General features: G+C 33.4%; 1 protein-coding gene across 7 annotated transcripts in view; it reads left to right on the top strand.

Annotated features, from left to right (window-relative positions):
* The window catches only part of LOC111060134 (mitotic checkpoint serine/threonine-protein kinase BUB1), a 52,465-nt gene that overhangs the window by 13,227 nt on the left and 15,503 nt on the right, over window positions 1-23,735 (top strand). For 3 of the 7 annotated variants that reach the window (XM_039439932.1, XM_039439933.1, XM_039439938.1), the window contains 11 exons: window positions 1,195-1,282; window positions 2,404-2,477; window positions 4,158-4,197; window positions 5,090-5,202; window positions 8,145-8,256; window positions 11,803-12,114; window positions 14,303-14,403; window positions 15,800-15,932; window positions 18,829-19,082; window positions 20,802-20,944; window positions 22,932-23,089. In XM_039439932.1, coding sequence (XP_039295866.1) covers window positions 1,195-1,282; window positions 2,404-2,477; window positions 4,158-4,197; window positions 5,090-5,202; window positions 8,145-8,256; window positions 11,803-12,114; window positions 14,303-14,403; window positions 15,800-15,932; window positions 18,829-19,082; window positions 20,802-20,944; window positions 22,932-23,089 — 1,528 coding nt within the window. Of the gene's footprint in view, window positions 1-1,194; window positions 1,283-2,403; window positions 2,478-4,157; window positions 4,198-5,089; window positions 5,203-6,850; window positions 6,946-8,144; window positions 8,257-11,802; window positions 12,115-14,302; window positions 14,404-15,799; window positions 15,933-18,828; window positions 19,083-20,801; window positions 20,945-22,931; window positions 23,090-23,735 lie in introns of all 7 variants that reach the window. The other 4 variants (XM_039439936.1, XM_039439937.1, XM_039439935.1 and 1 more) reach the window with 3 other exon arrangements.

Raw genomic sequence — 23,735 nt, 5'->3', positions numbered from 1 at the left:
AGTATTATAATATATGTCATCATAGCTGTATTATTATTAGCTTTCGTTGTTGGTTATCCATCTTGTTTTCACTGGAATTATTACTATTGTATTCTTATATAACTTTAAAATGAAAAAACACTCACTTTCTTTGGTGTGGCGACGACCGTTTCGTGCTGGTGTTGCACATTCTCAAGACAAACAGAAACTAATTTAGTTTAGCTTAGAAAATTTAGCTTTGTTGCAGTATCGTATAATATAAAACTTGAGGATCAATTTTGTATTCATATTTTACTTTGTAGCAGAATTTATAGTGGAAAATCTGGAATTGAAAGTTTTTAATCTGCTAAAATCAGTTCACACACTGTATTCTATCGTGGATAAATTATCACATAACTACTACCTATGTCTTAAATTCCTACATACTTTTTTCTAGTTTCAAGTGTTTTGTATAGTGTTCTTCACGTAATAAAGTCAGCATCTGATCAACATTGGTTCGCTATCCTTGTTTGTCTTTAGACAAAGCAGATAGCTCTATCCTTTTTCAATTCCGCATTGTTGATGTTTCTCATCATTTCCACTGACTATATAACGTCAATATCAATATAGCCTACAACTAGCAGGTAACCCGTGTTTTTTAAGGGTCTATTTTAAAACTTAACAAACTGTAAACTTGACGCACGGTAATGAAATCTAGAAGAATTAAAAATAGGCCTATAAGAATCCTCGGTTAGTTGAGAATTTATATGCAAAATTTCAAGTAAATCATTCCAGTAGTTCAGACGTGATGATGCGTCAAACATAATTTGCCTATCCTTTATACGTGTATAAGCCAGTTCTTTCCTTCATTATAGTATAGAAGATAATAGATAGATGGATTTATATCAGTATCTTTGAATTAGAATAACTTTTGAAAGGTTTGAGATATCAATGGGCGGTTTTCACCATATTTTTTCTTGAAATCCTGTATCGAAATCATATATCATATTATGTGCAACATCAAACTCGATAACTTTCATTCTATTTCGTTCAGTAAAGATGTTCTTGGCGGCACAGATGACTATTTTGACTTGAAGTATAGGAAATGAAAACATCACTTCATTTTTGGAATGCTGTACTTTTCAGAATCTGGCAGTTTATTTTAAAGAATTTACTTTATTCTCAGTAGATATACCGTTGCCTGTTAGTTTAAATGTTTTTTCTTTTGTCTCTAAGGTATACGCCATTGAAAATAACGAATTTCAACTGGAGGAGGTGTATGCAGCTAGATATGAAAAGAAACTGCAGGAAAAAATGAAAACTAGTAAGTAGACAGGAACTATTCAATAATCTATGTGAGAAATAATTTTCCATGTGTTAATATTTCTCACAACTTATATATTATCTTATTTTCAAACTACAGAGTCCTCCACTTCCGTTTCTGTATTTGGCAGACCCAATATTTCTAAAACTTTGCTGCAACCAAAACTACATCTAAAACTAACACACTTATGTTTATTTCAATTCTAACTAATTTGTAAGTTCATCATTGAGACGCTTACAAGAGTAGAGTAGACTAGAATAGATCAGATTTTTCACTTATTCAGATTACATCTAGGTCTGTGGCCTTTATATGAATATCAAGTTAATAAATTACACTTATGGTGGCTGACACTTATAAGGGCCTGGCCAAACAGAGAGCGAGCTAACAGATAGGTTCCTATATCTATATTTTAGATGATGTATCTATAACCTCCTAATAAATTATGATCGCTATCTGTATGGCCAGGCCCTTAAGGTGCGTACAGACTTTTGCTCTGTTCCGCAACCGAACGTCACTCCAGCAGAGCGATTGATGATCGACCGGGGAGCAACAGTGGTTCGACCGGGGAACGCGAGAAGAACTAACATCTTCCGTAACGTTCATGATGGGTGCGTGGGCGGAGCGACTGTGGTTCGATGGAGGAACGAGGGCGGAGCGTGCTCGGTGCGGGTTGGAAGCGCGTATATGTGTACGCAGCTATAGATACTAATCTTCAAAAACTAGGAATATAGCTAACTATTCAATGAATTAAGGAATGAAGGAAATTATTTATTCTAGGTTACTTTTCTAAATCTGTGTTTAAATCTCTTGACTGCTTCTATAGTTTTTCGTACTGATTGAACTAAAAATGAATAAATAAATGCCTTTATTGAATGTAATTGCATTACACTTTTACAATTAATCTACAATAGTCACGCTGGCATATACTCCATGGCAAAGAGCCGTCAGGAGGATACTCATTGAACTAATTATTATAATTTTCTTCATTAAATTGAACATTTTATAATGCAATTTATAATGTAACTTATAAGAATTTAACTTTAGTCTGTTTTGGATTGAATAAGTCTGGATACTTTCATGGTTTCGAAATGTCTCATGTATTCGAAATGGAACATTTTCAGATCTAAAAGAAAAACGCAAAACCTTGCTTCCCAACGAACTTGCGGATTTGACCAGGAACAGCTTCATGATACAGGTAATCGATTAATGTACTTTTTCATTTGTCTAAGAATAATAATTAATATGAGAATTAATAATAAACTATAGTGAGGTCTACGTTATAATGGCAGTGTTTGATTAGCAATGGTATTGCTATCCTTGTCTATCATTCAACAAAGCGGATAGCGCTATAAATTTCTCGCTTTGCTCTGTTGCCAGATCGTCTTTTAACAATGTAGAATTAATAATTAATCAACAAAATATTTCATCTCAATTATGAAAATTCATTATGACATTATTGAAAAATACAATTTCTTGCTTAATAAAATATAATTGATTATTTTAGATGAGAATGATTAATTAATATTACATTAATAAACCTGTATCAGCTACCGTCTATAGAAGGCATTGACAAGAAGGAGGATCGGCAACGTTTTTCTCCTATCTTTCTCCACTGCCATTATAACGTGGACCTCACTATAATGAAACAGCCTCTAAAACCCTAATATTGGCTAATTTTTCATAATTGACTTGTCATTTTTCCTAATCAAAGGGAAAGTTTCCTATATATGTGCAGGTTTAATTCGTATTTTTAAAATAAAGTTGAAACAAATTGAAAAAGTACGTTATGTCATATGGTTGTGAGCCATCCAATCATCATATTTTGGCTTTTCTACAAAAATTCTTGGACTCTTGCAATGCTGGGTGTAATTTTTATTTTTTTAAATCGTGGATAATTCTTACAAACTAGCAGCGTTATAAGCTGAACGGTTACCAACTAGATTAGTTTCAACTAGAATCAATAGATCTGTATTTATCATAGAAAGAAATACAGTAGAGAAGCGTGTTCATTTTTGTGTGCCTTTCGTGAATCAAGAACCGAAATTCTACATGTATCAATTCATTTATCATTCATAGAAAAAATCAATCAATTCCTTTAAAGTTTCAATCATTATTACGGTATATATTCATTAAAAATAACTTTGCTAAGAATTCAATTATAATAGGTAATTCAAATCAATCTTTCTCAACAAATATCATCAATATTATTATCTAGTATGTTGAAACAACCCTGCTAATTATTATGTGATAATAATATTTGTGTGTAGGGTTTTGAAACATTTATTTCTCGACTTTGCGTATTTTTTATCCTATACAACCATGACAATTATTATTTTATAATATTAGTGTGTAGGGTTTTGAAGCATTTATTTCTCGACTTTGCGTATTTTTTATCTTATACAACCATGACAATTATTATTTTATAATATTAGTGTGTAGGATTTGTATATATATTAATATGTAGGATATATATTATAGTGTGATTATTATTATTAGCGTATGGCTTTAAATGGTGGGGAGACCCAAGGGTAGTTCCACCTTGCCGTATATAGTTCAAAGTTCCCTAATGGGAAACCGGACACTAAGGTTATAGTCAGCACAATACTTTAAATTTACACTTTTCACTTCGGAATAAAGTTCATTTTGATGTTAAAAAGTCCAAACATATACAAAACCAAAACAAAACACAAAACCACTAAGCCGAATTTAGACAATATTAAATTTAGACAATAAATTTAAAGCCGAAAATTTATAGTACGTTACAATTTTGCCATGGCAACCATATAGTGTGATATAATATATATGTGTGTAGGATTTGAAACGTTTATTTCTCAACTTCGTGTTATTTTTAATCTTTATTTTTGCATTTTTACAGGATGCTGAGCAACAAGAAGCAATAAAAACCAAGGCTGCTGGTGAGTACTCAAATTTTCTACAATACTTCATTCATTTTGAAATACTTTCTTTTACCAAATTTTCAAGTGTTTATAATTTGATTGTATGGGAGGAAATGTTGTGGTATTTCTCCCGAATTGAAAGAATAAGACTTTGATGTTGTCAATATCACTATATTTGTTCACAATCAATTTAAATTATAGAACCAGGTTTCATGGCAACACCTTCTACATCTGCAGATGAGCTGATGTACTTTCAATTTTAGGTGTTTATTTATTTATTTATTCATCATTTACAATCAACCTGAGGACAAAGAAACAGACTACAGTCCAAAACTTCTTTTCATCCCAATTTCATAAAATAAATTGTCCAAATAAAGGTTATGTGCGACTTTTCAATTCTTCACTTACTTCCACATTGAAACAAAACACAAACTCTTGAAACAATTAATTTGGAATTTAGAAAGATTAAGATCCGAATTAATAGCAAAATTCCTTCCAAAAAACTACTTAAAACTGTAAAGTAAATATTAATTTGAAATAGTTTGTTCCGAAAATTAAAACAATCTTCTCCACTAGAAGCACAGCTGATTTATAAAGTTGATATTAAAACTGGTAATATTCCTTTTCATCGCCATAAAATCAATCAGTTTTAATGATTCTACTATTATTAGCTTTATTTAATTTTGACACACTTTTCTCTATGTTGTGTTTTATTATAATTTTATTTCGTACTTCCACACTACTGTGTCTCATTCTATTTTTCAAGCACTTACTCATCATTATTACAAAGTAATAATAATGACTTATCACATTAGACATAGCAATGTTGTGGAACTTATCAATTTTATATCGAGGTGATGAATGAACAATGAATTAATCTAATTAATCTTTAGTTGTACGTTGTTTACAGGTAAACAAGCAATGTTACTGCAGCCCTCAAAGCTTGAAAAGCATGGAAATGATTCTGCATCTAATGAATGGAGCAGAAACAGCCAGAATGCAGACGTAACTCCACACTCTATGGTAATCTTTGACAAAATATCATATTCTATTAATACTAGAGTTGTTCATAAAGTAATTATTGATTTAAACAACCAAAATGACATTATATAGTGATGCATGCATAAGAACTTCGGAGTTTGTTCTATTTTCAACTTGGTTTTCTCACAAATTTGGATTTTTTCTTTTTACTATGGTTTTTTTTTTAGTAGGCCTACTACAATTGTACTAAACCAACCTTAAAAGACATAGAATAAATTCTTCTTCTTCTTCTTTTTTTTTTTTCTTCTTCTTCTTCTTCTTCTTCTTCTTCTTCTTCTTCTTCTTTGCCTCTTCCCAGTTTGACTTTAAAGCGTTGGGGTAGCCCCAGTCCATTTCCTCTATGATTCCCTATCCATCGAACAGTGTTTTCTCTTGTCGTTAGCACAAACATGCGCGTGACACCTACCGTCTTCTTCTATATACCGTGGACAGAAGGTTGGTCACTCATCTATAGTATTTTAGTTGAAATGCAATTGGAGTGGGGGAACTGCAGCCGTGACGTAGGCTGTAGTACAGAGTAGGCAGAATATCGCATTCTTGAAAATCATATGGTGACCTATAGTCAAATTATTATATAGCACAAACATTTTCTGACATGCAAGCTTTCTGTTTCTGCTTTACAATAATTATCAAAACATTTGAATAATACAAGCATTTTGCAATATAAAAGCAAAAAACCCACCTACTAACCTTCCCTTTCAAACCCTTAAGGTTTCTTCATCTTCTAGGTCGTGTTTATATTTTATAGTTTGGCTATACATCAGCTTGTGAATTTCGGGGATGAGATATTTTGATTCTCGTAGAACATGTGCTCGATACCAGCATGTGTTCAGTGCATTTATATGAATGAAATTCATTGGATTTATCGGGATCGGTTTATTGTTTTATTGCAATTCATTGGTTTATCAAGATTTTTTATGGGTTAATCTGAAATTATAATAGTATAACGTTGTCTACTAACGTTTTTCCAGCTATTAACTTTTTCTATCACGTGTTTAGATTCTTGAAAAACTTTCAAATTCATTTTATTCATACAAGTTGAATGAACTTGAAATATTAAGCTGCGTACACATATACGCACTTCCAACCCGCACCGAGCACGCTCCGCCTTCGTACCGCCCTCGTTCCTCCATCGTACCACAGTCGCTCCGCCCGCGCACCCATCATGAACGGAAGATGTTAGATCTTCTCGCGTTCCCCGGTCGAACCACTGTTGCTCCCCGGTCGATCATCAATCGCTCTGCTGGAGTGACGTTCGGTTGCGGAGCAGAGCGAAAGTCTGTACGCACCTTTAAACAACATCATTAGAATCGGTGATTAATTCGCTATAAGTATGGAGAATTTTCAAGTTCTAGGTCAATCTTGAGGGGATTAAACGACGATGTATTTGAAGATACAGTGAATAAACTGTATGCTCAGTGTGGTTACTCTATCACTTTTTTACTACACGTGACGTCACGCTGGCGTTTCCCCCACCACTTCGAATCTTACACCTGTGAGTGATCAACCTTCTGTCTACTAACGTTGATAACTTATCACATTATACATAGCAATGTTGTGGAACTTATCAATTTTATATCGAGGTGATGAATGAACAATGAATTAATCTTTAGTTTTACGTTGTTTACAGGTAAACAAGCAAAGCTTGAGAAGCATGGAAATGATTCTGCATCTAATGAATGGAGCAGAAACAGCCAGAATGCAGACGTAACTCCACACTCGATGGTAATCTTTGACAAAATATTATATTCTATTAATACTAGAATTGTTCATAAAGAAACCTCTGATTTAAACAACCAAAATAACATTATATAGTGATGCATGTATAAGAACTTCGGAGTTTGCTCTATTTTCAACTTAGTTTTCTCACAAATTTAGATTTTTTCTTTTTACTACTGTTTTTTTTCAGTAGGCCTACTACAATTGTACTAAACCAACCTTAAAAGACATAGAATAAATCCTTCTTCTTCTTCTTCTTCTTTGCCTCTTCCCAGTTTGACTTTGAAGCGTTGTCCATTTCCTCCATGATTCCCAATCCATCGAACAGTGTTTTCTATTGTCCGTCCTATCTCCTCAATCCGATCCTCATATGAATACCTTGGACGTCCCACTGCTCTCCTTCCTTGCACTCTCACATTCACTTACTGTTTTCTTTTGCAATCATCCCCCATTCGCTGTACTTGTCCATACCAGCATAGAATAATCCATTCAATCTAGTTTTCCTTTAATTATATCTCTATCCATCAAATTTCGGGCTTATTATTTATCAATTTCTCCGTGTTTGAATTAATTCATTATTTTATATTTATCACTTGTTTTATTATGAATATTATCATTATCAGCCGTAAAGCTCCTGCAATAGAACTTGCAGAGTTGAATTATGTTTAATTTATTAGTCTTGATGATGATTTTCTTGTTAGCTAACCAGCTATCTATCTTCTGAGAAAATGCAGTAACTTTTCAATCAATACTCCTCTCAATTAAATTAAAATTATTGATAAAAAACAATACTTTTTCATGTAACTTTCATTCATTTCTGTCTCCAGCTTTGGCTTCCCATATTTTGAGAAAATACAGTAGCTTTCCATTCAGAACTTCTCTTAATTTAATTATTATTGATAATATTACTAAACGAGAATCCAAATTAAATGCTGTAATTCGCCCCGAAGACTTATGCTACTGCAAATATTGACAACAGGGTAAACAGCTGGATGGGAACTCGATGAGCGCTACTATTCAAAAATTATTTGTCTGCCCGGGAATCGAACCCATTATTATTGATGAACACCAATACTTTTCTAAGTTACTTTCATTCATTTCAGTTTACTCTACTATTATTTCTTCTCCGTTGTATTTTTTATTAAATATTTTAAAATTATATCATATTTTTCATTAATTTTATGATTTAATATGTTGTAATAAAGGGATCAGCGCCGAGTGGTGGATTCGCGAACCAATCTCACATGAACCAGTCGGTGACGAGGGAGGTGATGAACATGGTACAAGACATGTGGAAAAGCCCTTCTCCAGTTGCAGGTAACCGAACATCAGTGGTTCGACATATTTTGTAAAAATACATTTGTGACTGGATACTACAATTTATTGTAATTTTCAGTTAGTTTTAATATGATACAATAGTTGATATTTTATTGTAGCCTATTCTGTTATTATTATCTGCGATTGTAGATTATGGTTGACACTGTAATACCTTGTATTTTGGCTTGGCCGATACTCCTGAATACTTTAGCTTCTCCTCCTCCACCATTTATCCTCTATCCTGTGGAATAGATGGCTTGAATTGAAAATTTCTTTATTCATCAAATATGCACAAAATACATCTGAACAGTGTCAAATTACAACAAGAATTATTAATATCGTCACAAAAATCATCCTTTACACATAAAGAAGTCACAAATTTTGATAAAAAACAAGATTCTAAAATCTTGCAGTCAAATTGGCATACTCCTGCAAAGAGTATAGGGATAGTCCCACCAAATATTCCTTCATTTTTTTTGTAGGTTTTCAACCTCCTCTATTTCTTTCAACTCTCTAGGAAGTATATTGAAAAATTTTCTCCCCATAAAAAATGTTTTTTTCTTAAAGAAATCGAATCTATGCCTCTCCTCGATCCTTCCAAATCTGGTGTTGTAGCCATGTGTTTCGTTTCGTGATCCTGTTGACGAGTATATTTTAAAGTACATGACTACGTCAAAAATATATTGCCCATAGATGTTAAGATTCCAAACTGTGGAAAAACGAGTTTTACTGAGTCTAATCTTTTTAACTTCATTATTATTCTGAGAGCTCTTTTTTGTTGTAATAGTATCTTATCAAGGTTACTCTTGGTTGTACTTCCATAGATAGCAAGTCCGTATGCCAGATGAGAAGGCTTCATAATAATTGGCTACATAAGATAGCTACATGATCAAGATTGAGATGGCAGTGTGTGGAATCCACATCGAGCTTAAAATAAGATCGATCTACTCTATCTCGATGGGTATTCAACCCAGTTACCAAAACCATACAACTCATTATATTCTTCTATGCATTTTTTATTCTTAGCTCTGTTATCATTCACTTCACTCTTATTCGTAATTCTAAGCATATAATTCACATCATTCTTGGAATATATTATTCTGGTATTTGGAGCATCTAAATTCAAAAGAATGGTTTGTATAAATATATTTGGACTGAAAATTTTGTAGAAATTTAGTAGACATAACCTTTTTTGGACTTTCAATGTCACCTAAATTTGGGAGAGAAATAGTACAAGGTATTCTTAGTTTTTCTCTCCCAATCTTTGTAAATAGAAGAATAAAAAAGAAATTTCTTGACTCCTCTCTTATTATTTTCTCATATTGTATATGGTTTCTAGTATATAGTATAGTCTCTAGTATTCAGTATATTTTCTCATAACACTTTTTTCTTCACTAATATAAAATAGTTAATTCCTTGTTTCTTTCTCTCAATTTTCAATTTCTTTGTAAAGTAATTATTGATTTTTTTTATTGGGGAGCAATTTTGGGATTTTCCCGTATGCTCCCATATTGTTGTAAATAAATAAATAAATGCTAGCTAATAGGCTCAAATCTTCCAATCGTCATCCAGACACTTCTGAACACTATTTATTCATCTATTAGTCTATATAAGGCTGGCTACTAACGCTAGAACATGCATGAGACAGTCGTCATATATTGTTGTGTCTTCACAACGAATCGTTTCCAGCAAAATGTTTTGAGGTTAGGTTTTGTATCTCCGATTTTTGTTGTTCATTTTTTATTCGCTATTCTATTTGAGGTTGAATTATTTTTCTAACATAATTTGTAATTTTCCAGTGGTTTATTTATTGTTAATGGTTGTTTATTTTATGTTAGAAGCCTTTCGCTGATGACAAAACATGCATGATGAACAAAACATGTTTATCATGCATGTTCTACCGTTAGTGGCCTGCCTAAAGGTGCATTTTCGTTTGTGCGTAAATTTCCGCAGTCGACGACGACAAGCATTGTTGACATTCATATTGTCCAAATTTCAAGTTTGCTAAAACAGCTGATCAAATAACATTTCATTATTTGTGTTTATTATTCAAGAATGAAACATTTCTAATAATATCAACATATTGCCATGAAAAAATATAAACTCAACCTCTCCTATTAAAACATAATTGAACGTAATTTTTTAGGTTATTTAGACAAATTGAAATCTACCCAATCTGAGATCCTCACCCTGTCGTGGTCAACGACGGCATTTACGCACAAACGAAACCCCAGCTTTAGAGGATCAGGGATAAATGCCATGAGAACTAATCAGAGGAGCCTTTTCTTCAAAATAGCTTTCTCTGATTGGAATTTAATCATAATTAAAATGTAACTGGCTTTTATGCAACGGCGCCTCAGATCTCGTGGAATTTAATCATGATTGAAATTCAACTAGCTTTTGTGCAACTGGACCTCAGATTTAATTTCAATTATTGCAAATTGGATTATGGGATAGCATGCTGGGCTTCAACTTACATTTCTCACTTCAAATCAATAATTACATTACAAAAAGCAGCAGTTCGAGTTATATTGGAGTTCACAGACAAACCCATTCTTTCCCTTTCTTCAGACGGATAAATGCATTGCCTCTCAGACATATGTACATCTTCAAGGTCCTAGCTCTATTCTACAGGATGAGTGGAAGCTATGGTCAGCCCATGGTTGAGGGTAATCATTCCCAGCAAACGCGGCAGATAACTCTGGGATTGGTGAAATGCCCTAAAGCAAGCTGTACTCTCTTTCAGAAGTGCTTTCTATTTCTTGGGCCGAAGTTCTACAATATTCTGCCTGCAGAAATTAAAAATTTGAGAACCTTCAAAAAATTTAAATCAAAACTAAAGCCTTGGCTTTTCGAAGCGCATCCAAATGATGTTGAGGGATGGTTTATTGTGCTGCATTGAACATGATTATACACCCTTTGAATAATTTTGTATCTCAAAATTCGAGTCCTATCAGGCATTTATAATTTTTTAATGTGTGAAAGTGTGTGTGTGCGTGTGTGTGTGCGCTTGAAGAACCAAACGACTCCTGCTTGCACTCAAGTGATATTTCTCTCACTTTGCAAGCTAGTATTTATTCCACTTGCATCAATATGCATATTATACATTATTTTTGGTTGTACAATGTCAATTAATATAATATATTTGTATTTTCGAAAAGATATTTTTATGTTCATTTGGTCATAATACAAAATTCCCTTCAAATTTTAAAAATTTACAGTTCATTATTTATAAACAAATAGGTGATATGCTAGTTATGTATTAATTTCTTTTATTTATTATTTTATTTATTTATTATTTTAAATAATATTATATAATGCATAAATATATACTATGTACTTATATCCATATTGTATTGCATTTTGAGCAAGTGGAATAAAATTTATTTCTATTCTATTTTAATAAATGAATGGATGAAAATGAATGACCTATGTGTAACCTTATCTAAATTTAGGAGAGGAATAGCACAAGGTTACCTTATTTTTCGATGATGTACTTATTGTATGAATGAATGTTTGCATATTTTCTGATCGTTTTGTTTGCAGCAAAAATGCAACCACCCCCTGCCATGGCTTCAATTCGCAAAAGCAGCGTGCATCCGACAACTGCAACGAAAACGCCGTTCAAACTGTACACCGACCAGATGGACGTCGATGGAACCCCCGCCAATGCCAACAAGGAGAACCCCCTCTGCGCCCCTGGACAGGAGAACAAGGAGAACCCCTTCTGCCCCCCTGGACAGGAGTCAGCTGCTCGCAGGAGTCTGCACCCCACCACTAAGACACCCTTCAAGTTGTACACCGATCAGATGGATGTCGATGGCACCCCGCAGGCAAAGGCTGATAGTCAACCACCAGGTAACAAAATATTATCATAGAGAAAAGATAACATAAGTAGGTATCCCATGGTATAGGGCGTTTATGTTCCAAATTTCACTGATAACTCAAGCCGATAGTCATAGTAGTTATCTTTCGTAAAGCTGTGTGACGCTGGTATAGTGAATAAGAATAAGAATACGTATTGACCAATAAGTTCATAATATTATACAATAGGCTTTGTCACTTTGTGAGGACGACCCAGTCAAACATATTACAAATCAATTACCAGTCCAGTTATTGATGTCAGTAACATTAAGATATTCTTCAGTTGAGTAAAAAGCACTCTTCTTCAGCCAATAGGATATTGTTGGAAAGAATTTTTTTGTTGGCAGGATCCTGATTGTGCGCGGCAATTTGTTAAACAATAAATATTGCTGCTACCTATGGCTTTTTAATGATTTGCTTAGTCTAATATATGGCGCGACTATGTTATCTCTGTGTCTAGTTAGATGTGCATGCTGATGATAGTGTTGTTTAAAATAATTTATATTTTTTAACATAAATTAGGTTACAGTAAATGTACATAGATGGAAGAGTCATAATATTCAGTTCAATAAAGCTATTTTTACAAGTTTCATCACTCTTCAGGACAACTATGCAACGAATAGCCTTTTTCTGCCATAAGAATACTTTTTTCATCTCACTACTGTTACCCCACAGTCGAAGTCCATAATTAAGTTGAGAGTGAAAAAGACCATAATAGGTAAGAATCAAGACTTCCTTACTAACGTTACATTTCAATTTCCTTAAAGAAACATGATTCTGGTCTACTTTTTACATGAATATTCTACATGACTACTCCAGGTCAGCTTGCTGTCCAGCATGATTCCCAATAATTTAACTGAGGTCCACGTTATAATGGATGTGGGGAAAGATAGGAGAACAACGTTGCCGATCCTCTGTCTTGTCAAAGCCTTCTATAGACGGTAGCTGATACAGGTTTATTAATGTCATATTAACTGTTCATTCTCGTTTTAAATAATCAATTATACTTTATTAAGCAAGAAATTATTTTTCAATAATTCCATAATTAAGATGAAATATTTTGTTTATTATCAATTCTACATTGTTAAAAGACGATCTGGCTACAGAGCAAAGCGAGAAAGAGATAGCGCTATCGGCTTTGTTGAATGATAGACAAGGATAGCTATACCATTGCTAATCAAACACTGCCATTATAAAGTGGACCTAACTATAGTCCCTCATACTGTGCTGTTCTTACACTCTCACCCGGCTAAACCATTAATAGTGGATAGTAGTCATCAGTAACCAGCTTGAGTTAACAAAAATCGGCTTGAAATTTAGAACATAAACGATTTATACCATGGAATATCTTCTTATACTATCTTTTCTCTATGATATTATTCATAATTATTAATGACAAGATATTATTAGCAATTCATTGAAATTGAAATAATTTTATTTCATTTTCCTCGTTCACAGCGTACAACAAATGTATAATCATATTATTCACAAGATATTATTAGCAATTCATTAAAATTGAAACTATTGTATTTTATTTTTCCTCGTTCACAGCGTACAACACATGAACTTGGAAAATTACTGGGCTATTGCAATTACTGGGATGGAAATTACTGAGTTATTGCAATTATTCAAATGCTAATGAATTAATAATTATTATTAAACGAAAATCCAAATTAAATGCTGTAATTCACCCCGAAGACTTCTGCTACTGCAAATATTGACAACAGGGTAAACAACTAGATGATAGTTGAATTTCCATCTAGCTGTTTACCTGTAGTTGTCAATATCTGCAGTGGCAGAAGTCTTCGGGGTGATTTACAGCATTTAATTTGTATTTTCGTTCAATAATAATTATTTGTACATGAATAGTTTGAAGAAGGCTCCACACATGAGCTAATGCCTGTGATTGAGGAACGGAATATTTTCTCACGGGAGTACATCAGTTCAACAAGTTTTCAATTTATCAAGTGCCTATTTTGACCAGCTCTCGAAATACTGAATAAGTGGCCCATTCAGTACGTAAAGGTTCTGGTCAAGGTTCTCAATCTCGATTTTTTATATTTTATTTTGTTATTTATTTGAAATTGTTGAGGTAAAATGGTTGAAAAATGTTGATATACACATATAAATCGATATTTTTCCAAAGGTTCATCACTCAACCTGAATTATTTTTTTGTTTTTGCAGTGAAACAAGCCTTCCCTTCTGCCAGATTTCAAAGGAACCAGTTTGTTGCTAACGATTGGACTAAAAACCCGCAGATGGATGAAAATGCACAATCCATGGTAAATATGAAAAACGTATTACAATGATTTTTTTCACAAATTTATGAAAATTAAATATGAAATTTTAAACATATATATTTTAACTTATAAAATTTATATATTATTATAACAATATATATTATTAATAACATATATATTATAAATTTTAAACATAATATTATGAAATTTTATATTTTAAACATATTAAATTTTCGACTGCCGCTGCAATTTGCTGCACAAATCTGCGGCAGTCTACTGCCCGTGTGGTCCCACCCTGAAACTACACAAAGAGTTTGAATGTTCTTCAACGGACAAATATGAAAGCTTCTTGCTTCCATAAATAGGTCCACGTTATAATGACACTATTTGATTAACATTGATTGGTGTTGCTATCTTCTATCATTCGACAAAGCCGATAGCACTATCCTTTTCTACCTCCGCAAAGTAGCCAGATTAGTTATCAACAATTTAGAAATATAAATAATTACATAATATTCAATCTCAATAATGAAAATGTATTATTTAATTATTGGAATATGTTTTTTCAAGTATAATATAATTTACTATTTTTAACAAGAATGAACAGTTGATAACAAAGCTCTGTTGCCAGATCGTCTTTTACCAATATAGAATAATTAAATAATTAACAAAATATTCAATCTTAATTATGAAAATTCACTATGTAATTATTGAAAAATATAATGTCTTGCTTAATAAAATATAATTGATACTTTTAAACGAGAATGAACAGTTAATATCACATCAATAAACCTGTAGCAGCTATCCTATATAGAAGGCATTGACAAGACAGAGAATCGGCAACACTGTTCTATCTTTCTTCACTGTCATTATAAAGTGCACCTCACTTTAGTAACTCTCCACCAATTGGAATTGGAGTCGTCTATAGTGAGTTCCACGTTATAAAGGCAGTGGAGAAAGATAGGAGACCAACGTTGCCGAATTTACATTCAAATTAATCAAAATCAATTCTACATTGTTAAAAAACGATCTGGCAACAGAGAAAAGCGAGAAAGTTAGTGCTATCTGCTTTGTAGAATGATAGACAAGGATAGCAATACCATTGCAAAACAAACACTGCCATTATAATGTGGACCTCACTGTAGCTTCAAGTATTGAGTAATTTAGTACTAAATTAAAAATTGGTGATTTGACAGGTCTCTAAGCTTCTAAGCATAGGCCTGCTAAACCACTCATTCATCTTATACATCTTATACATTCATCTTATCTTTCTAGATTACTAATCTATACTTTTATCTTTCTAGATACTAATTGAATTATTCAGTAAAACGTAAGCAAATATAAAAGTAAATAATAAATGTATGGTTTGGCAGGCCTCTGCATAGGTTTTACGTTGATTTATAAATTCTATTTATTGATTGAGTGTGTGATTTGTCAGGCCTCTGCAGTCAGACCTTCATGTGAGAATCAGGGCGCTTCTAACATGAACCAGTCGGTGACTAGAGAGGTGATGAATATCATCCAAGACATGTGGAAAGACTCCACTCCTTCGCCAGTCAAGGGCAAACAAGGTTAGTTAATCCTAGCAAATTTAATCTAGATTGGCATGCCAAATTTCTTGGCATTTCATATTTTTGACAGACAACACCATGTTCTCAATAACATTGAAAGTCAAAAATTCCACTTGACATGATTATTTTATAATCATGAAACACTAGCGTACTTGTATGTAAGTTATCAAATACAAATAGTGTAATGCTGTGTAAATGTCGATGATACATTCTGGTTATTTAACCTATAATAATAATATACACATACGGTAATAATACTTTTTATAGGCCAATTAATATCATATTTTATTTATTATCCAAGTTCAAGTTATCGATTGTAGCTTTTACACTATTGTTACCTATATAGATTAGGTACTCTTTTCCCGCGCATGGATCAGCAGTCCATGTGGGGAAATAATTATTCCATGATGATTATATTTTATTTTGTACAGTGTTTTTATATTGGAATAAAGAAATTGAATTTAAATTCCATATTCCTTCTATAATTTATGGAACTATTGATGATTATTTTAGAACTATAATTTATTTATCTATTATCACAGGTAGCAATCAAGTATCACTTTATTCCATAATAATGCACTTTACAACAATTATATACTTATCGACTTTATTCGGAATAAAACAATATAGTTTTGAAAAATGAGTATTCTGCTTGACTGATTTAACATAACTCAACTAACTTAATGAGTATTCAACTAAAACAAAGGATAGACTATTAATTTATAGAACACATTCATCTTCTTTTTGCCTGTGTTTTGCCTCACCTACTGTACTCATGCATGTGAGCATAAATTAGATATTCATTTAATAACAATTATTCATATCATGATTAAGGATATCAATTCGTTATTATTTCTAATGAAATAAATTAAAATAACGTTTCCTTAATTTTTATGTATGTATTTCAGTTAAGTGCAGAAGCATATACTTATATTCCTTTTTTGAATTTTGTTCTTGGCAAATAAAATGCATTCATTCAAATTCATCCATCTACACAAATATAGAAATACTTACTTACGAAGCGCTACAGCCCTGCGTGGACCTTGGCCTCCTCAACAATTCGCCTCCGTTCATCTCTCTGATTCGCCAGTCTCTTCCAATTCCTCACTCCCAGGCACGCTAGATCTTTTTCCACATCCTGCAGCCAACGTGTTCTCGGGCGACCTCTTTTCCTTGTTCCTTCCATTCTTCCAACAAGCATCTGCCTATGCATCATGTTGTTCTCCATCCTTTGCACATGTCCCAGCCAGCTCATTCTCCTAGACTTTATGAAACTTACTATATCTTTTCCCAGCAGCATGTTTCTTATCTCTGCTTTGCTTCTGATTCTCCAACAAAATATATAGATAAAGCCTGATTTATTTTAATGAGACGTCTCTATATTGAGATTCACGCTAGAAAATCAGCACTTAATTAATATTAATTCTTCACAATTGAGACAACGGGTTTCCCCAAATATATCTCCTTTACAATATAAATTGTACAATTACAAATGAGATACTAATGATGGTATCAAATACATTTGAATGAATGAATTTATTTGCCAAAAACGAAATACAAAAAAGCTTTACAAAAATAAATATAAGTATATGATACTGCACTTAAACTAAGATACATACATAAAAATTAAGGAAATGTTAATTTATTTTTTGTTAATTTTTTAATTATATTGGTTTGCTATCCCGTCAATTATAAGACAAAGCAGATAGCTCTATCCTTTTCCAACTCCGCACCGTTTTCATTCCATCATCGTGACATTTTTATTGATTCCAAGTTAGTGCTAAAGAAATGACTAAGGATGTATAGATTTTTTTGTGTTGTAAATAATAAATCCTATCCAGTTTCTAGGACACTTATTAAACCTAATGGATCATTAAACCTATATATTTAATGGTCCATTAGATTTAAAACCTTTACGATTCACGGTCAATTATACTAGTAGTTCTGTGAACAGTAGACCTCGCGCAGTTATAAACCACAGCCTCCTCTTATACTCTTACACATCAGAGTAAATCCTGTCTGTATGTCGTGTCGGTGAGATATCGGTGTGAAAACGGCTAATGACTGTTAGGGTAGGTGAATCAAAAATGCTAACATCAAAAGCTAATCTCCTTCAAGACATACTGGAAATAGGTCAGCCCGAATTGAAAGCAGAGAAAGGTCGAGAGACAATACTATGTTATTTTAATTATTAATTGCATGCGTTATTGCATGCAATCAATATTTCCGTTCATTTAATAGTGCATAAAAATTGCATTCAATAAGGCATGCAATTAATAGTCCACACAGCAGCTGATTTTTCACCAAGTTACATTTAGATATTAATTGCATGCGCTATTTCACGCAATTAATATCTCAATTAATATCAGATGCTATTGCATGCAATTAATAGTCCACACAGCAGCTGATTTTTTACCAAGTTACATTGAGATATTAATTACATGCAATTAATAATTCACTCGACAGCTGATTTATGATGAATAATTCTATAGTCTGATTTTTACGGTAATATTGGCGTTATTAGAAGGGGACTCCTTTTCCTTTTGTATTATCCTTAAAATGCAAAATTTAAAAAACCTTATATATACGACGACGCGAAATTCAAAAAGGAACATACCTGTCAAATTTCATGAAAACCTATTGCTGCGGAACATATAAACATAAATAAAAACAAAAATTTAAACATCAAGAGAAATGCAAAACCGTCGACTTGAATCTTAGACCTTACTTCGATCGGTCAATTAAATATGTGTTCTTGAAACAGGCCTTAGTGGTGTTAATCGCTACTGATACAATCATACACCTGATTGAATGATTTGATTCATTCACTTCAATGCGATTAGATCTTCAATGTGTTTCAAGGATTGTAATTTAAATTTTATTTACTTTTGTGCAGCTGTGAGCACAGCTAAGGCCGGCAGCATCCCGATTTACACCGATGACGACTGTGATGCGGCCACAACCGCCAAGCGGCAGCCGCAACCGCAAGCCGCAGCCGCAGGCCGCAACCCACCGCTAGCTGTCAACAGCCGCAAGTCGCTGCTGTTTGATCAGCAGCTCAAGGAGAACCATTGTCCCCCGCAGAACTTCCGCGTTCCCGCTCCCCGCCAAGGGCTGCGCATTGGGCAGGATGAAGTCGAGATGTTGCCTGTAAGTTGCCCTTATTATTTCATAATTTCTCATTCGGATTTCCAAATTTTCAACATACAGAGAATAATATTGGTAAAATAATTCTAAAGATCACTGAAACAGACTATGACGACAATTTGAAATCAGTTGAAGAATTCTAGCGCTGGTAGCAATAAATGAAACTATTGTGTGTATTTAGAGTCGCCCAAAGGAACTATTATAATAAGATTAGATTGATTTATTCAACTATAGTGAGGTCCACGTTATAATGGCAGTGGAAAAATATGGGATTTGATTTGATTAATGAAATTAGTATATTTTAGTTGAGAAGTTGTTTAAAAATAGTTATAATTATACAAAAAGTTTACAGTTTATAGGTTAGAAGCTACAACGAGAAGTCAAAGATTCAATTTCTACAGGATAAAAACGAAAAACAGTTATCTTATCTCTGGCCGGGCAAGCAGCTACGAAAACAACCCGTTCATCACCACGGCTCGTGCCGAACTGGGAGAAGAACGTTGCCGCTCCTCTGTCTTGTCAATGCCTTATATTGACAGTAGCAGATACAGGTTTATTAATGTTATATTAACTGTTCATTCTCGTTCAAAATAATCAATTATATTTTATTAAGCAAAAAATTGAACTTTTCAATAATTTCATAATGAATTTACATAATTAAGATGAAATATTTTGTTAATTAATTATTAATTCTACATTGTTAAAAGACGATCTGGCAACAGAGCAAAGCGAGAAAGAGATAGCGCTATCCGCTTTGTTGGATGATAGACAAGGTTAGCAGTACCATTACTATGCAAACACTGCCTTTATAACGTGGACCTCACTATAGCGCTGGTAACAATATCAAATCAAATCAAAATTTTTATTCACAATACAAACAGTTGAGGGTCCTGCCAAACCCAAAGGTTTTTCGGCGGGTGCCCAGTTACAGGAAAAAAATGAGTTACAAAAGATAAATAAACTTAGACAAAATAAATATTACACTTCAAAGATTTTAAGTAAAAAATGAAAGAAAACTAATGCAAAATGAAAAATAAAATAAGAAATATAGGTACATCAGATTTTGATACAGAATTAATTAAAAAAAGGGAAAAATGAAAATTTATTAGAAAGGAATGAAATAATAAGGAAAAGGGGAAAAAAATTACACAAGTAATAGTACATTTTTATCGTTGAGGCATTTATTTTATAAATGAAACTATTGTGTATTATGACTACAGTATTTAGAGCCGCCCAAATGAACTATTATAATAAGATTAGATTTATTTATTTAACTGGCAGGTAACTTAGCACCGAGGTAAATGTTGTGTTGTAAAATACAATCTCCTCATGTCCCGGAACCATAAAAAAAGAATAATCACGTGGATAATTTTTCATCAGAGTCGAAAATTTCTAGCCAAAACAATTGAGTTTGATTGTTCTAGAACCCGCAGCCTTCTATCAAAGTTGGAAATCTCCTTAAGTTCAGGAAACATAAAAAGTAGAATAATGTTAGGTTGATTCGCCATCAAATTGTCTTTTTATTTAGGGCTACTTTTGAAAATAAATAAAAATAAAATCCGAGTACCCTTTTTAAATTATTCGTCACGACATGTTTCGGCTACTAATGTCATTTTCAAGTCAAGACTTTTATTTATTTTTAAAGTAGAATAAATTATTTTTATCAGAGTTGGAAATTTTCTCAAGTTCTTTGCGTATGCTGAGTTTGTTTTTTGTGTTTAGGATAGTGATTTCGCGGACACGACGTGCAATACCAGGGCCTTCCAACTGGCCCTCCCCTCTTCGACACCCCTCATCACTCACACAATGAGGGGCAACCCACACGCACACGCACTCAGCATGGCTAACCGCGATTCAAATAACTGGTGAGCTATTGCACATTATCATGCTTCATTGAACAAATAACCTACATAGTATTTGGACAATTTAAGACAAAATTAGGAAATTGAAGAAGTTTCGGGCAATAGCATGTTTTTTTCTTTTCCGACTACTGTATTGTTTACTCTATCCAATAAATAAATAATAATAATAATATCGAGTGACCTGGCTGGCTCAGGTCTGGTGTCAGAGTTTTCAGGTCGCAGCTGATCAATTTCAGGGCCTCTGACATGACCTAACGACTGCTTTTTAGGCAGCCGGGACCGACGGCTTAACGTGTCCATCCGAAACACGGGAGTGGCCCGAGATAAATATCTTGCCCGGGCCGGGATTTGAACCCGGGCCTCTGAATCATAAAGCCAGCATCTGATCCACTCGACTACGGCCACTCCTATCCAATAAATAAATCAAAGTTTTAGTTTAGACTTGATTTTTAAAGCTAACGCACACAGCAGCAGAAAGACGGATAAAATTTCATCCTTCCCTAGGTGTTCGAATGTTGCAATGCACTCAGACCTTCGTCTGTCTTCATATGTCTGCTCACGTCTGCACCAATTTATTTTTTCTCAGTTTGTCTGCTTAGGTCCGTCTCCTACTATGTGCATTCGCCTTTATATTGGAGAACGCTTTGACCAATCAACTTCTAATTTTCATAAGCAACAAACTTTCAGAAACCTGTATTAATTCAACGAGCGTAGGGTGCTCCTATTGATTAGAGTAGAACTACAAATTATTGTCCGTTTGTTTGACGATTACTTACGATCGCTTTAATCAACCAACTTCAAATTTAATCTCCCCGGTACATCAACATAGGCCCGGTTGCACAAAAGTCTGTTGAATTTCATCATCTCATCATCTTCACTACAGGGATTAGGTTTATTAATTAACCTGCTCCGCTAACCATATCTTTCTTGGCCTCCCTTAATCTCTTTTTCCTGTAGGTCTATAGTTTTGGACTTCAAGGGGTATTCTATTCAAATGATTGCACCAGTTGCATTCTTTCATGCAGAGGATCAACCTTAAATTTTAATCATAAATTCATTGAGAATCAATCAGAGTAGGTGTTTATTAAAAAGGTTCTCGAGTATTATCGTAGGCCACTATTTCCTCTTGTCGAATTCCAACAGAACGAGGTCTATCGAAATGTTTTGTAAAGTGCAGATGCGTTCCAAGGATCTATTTGTTCTCCATCTTCAGCGTTGAACAAAATTACAATCTCAACAGATATGAATGATTGAATGTAAATTGATTGGTTCCCGTAGCATTTAATCTGGATTAAAAGTCAACAGGCTATTGTGCAACCAGTTGATTTTTTCTTAGCCATTATTCAGCTCGTTGGTCAACGAAATTGACATACTCCTTCGTCCTTTTTGAGGATATAACATGATAACATTGAAAGTGCATAAGAAAAACTTTGTAATGACTTATCATCGTTTTTTGGTAGTTATCATGAAGACTGTCTATTCTTTTTGCGCTAACACGTGATTTATGTTGATAATCTATTTTATCCGATAATCCCTCCTCTATGCTTTTCCGGCCATTCCCCTGGTTATAGGGGATTAAGGGATTATCGAGGTTTACTGTATAATAATAATAATATATCGAGTGACCTAGAACTACTGTATACTAGAGCTCAAATGAGGCTAATTAAATATACTATCCACGAGTGTAGTGACAACGTGGACTCAATATTCTACGAGTGATTTATAGAGATAGCGCTATCCGCTTTGTTGAATGATAGACAAGGAAGCAATACAATTGCTGATTAAACACTGCCATTACAATGTCGACCTCACTATAGTCAACTATAATATGATGTAAAAATGGGACTCTATTCTACTAGTAATATTATTTGCTCTTGGTTTTACTGTATACTAGAGCTCAAATGAGGCTAGTCAACTATACTATCTACAAATATGATGTAAAAATTGACTATTTTACGAGTGATTGATTGATTTATTTTCTGTTCGACAGTTCAATTCTTCTAGCTGATGGATCGCAGAAACCAAATACTGATCTCAGTATTATAATGGAGGCTTCCAAAGAGAAGTACAGTAGCTCTTCTGGCAGTAGCTCAGGAGTTCGAACACCCTATACCATCAACAAACTCCATCATGCTGAAGATATTAAAGGTTAGTTATCGCTTTATTCTAATTTAAATAATTGTATTTCAAATATCAACAAACTGTGAATATTCAACTCTGTTGAATTATATATCCCACAACATCGAACAGTTGAGAAAGGGTAAATCAGAAAGAATTGAATGAATGTGGGCACGGAGGCGAATGGAGCATTGGAGCATAGCATAATAGTGACGTAGAATATTGATTAGACGTGCTCTCTCAAACGAGCTGTGCTATTCGAATAAATATAACGAATTTATTGAAAATTTACATACATGTTTCAACAGCTGTGGTGTCATCTTCAATGTGACTGAAAGTATGTTATATTATTAGACAATATTCTAGTGTTTCATTATCGATAAATTAATATCACTATAGGCCGGTTTCCGAGCTCGGGATTAAGCCAAGTTCTAGACTTTGAACAGCTGGAGTCAGAAAATTGGCTTTCCGAAACGGGGCGTAGTCGCAGTCCACGTTTAAATTAAATTTCAAAAAACTAGAAAATTGAACACAATATAAAATGAAGAGAAAATAGTGTAAAGGTTCAGCTATTTTGAATTATTTAGGAATGTTTCATTTCGTCAAGAAGAAACGTTTCCAATTATAGAAATGAGAAAATAAAGATTATAAAAACTACGACTATGTCCCGTTTCGG

This window comes from Nilaparvata lugens, chromosome 13 (assembly GCF_014356525.2).
Source record: "Nilaparvata lugens isolate BPH chromosome 13, ASM1435652v1, whole genome shotgun sequence".
NCBI lineage: Eukaryota > Metazoa > Arthropoda > Insecta > Hemiptera > Delphacidae > Nilaparvata > Nilaparvata lugens.
Note: the sequence above shows the minus strand (reverse complement) of the source record. Positions and strands in the feature narration are given on the sequence as shown.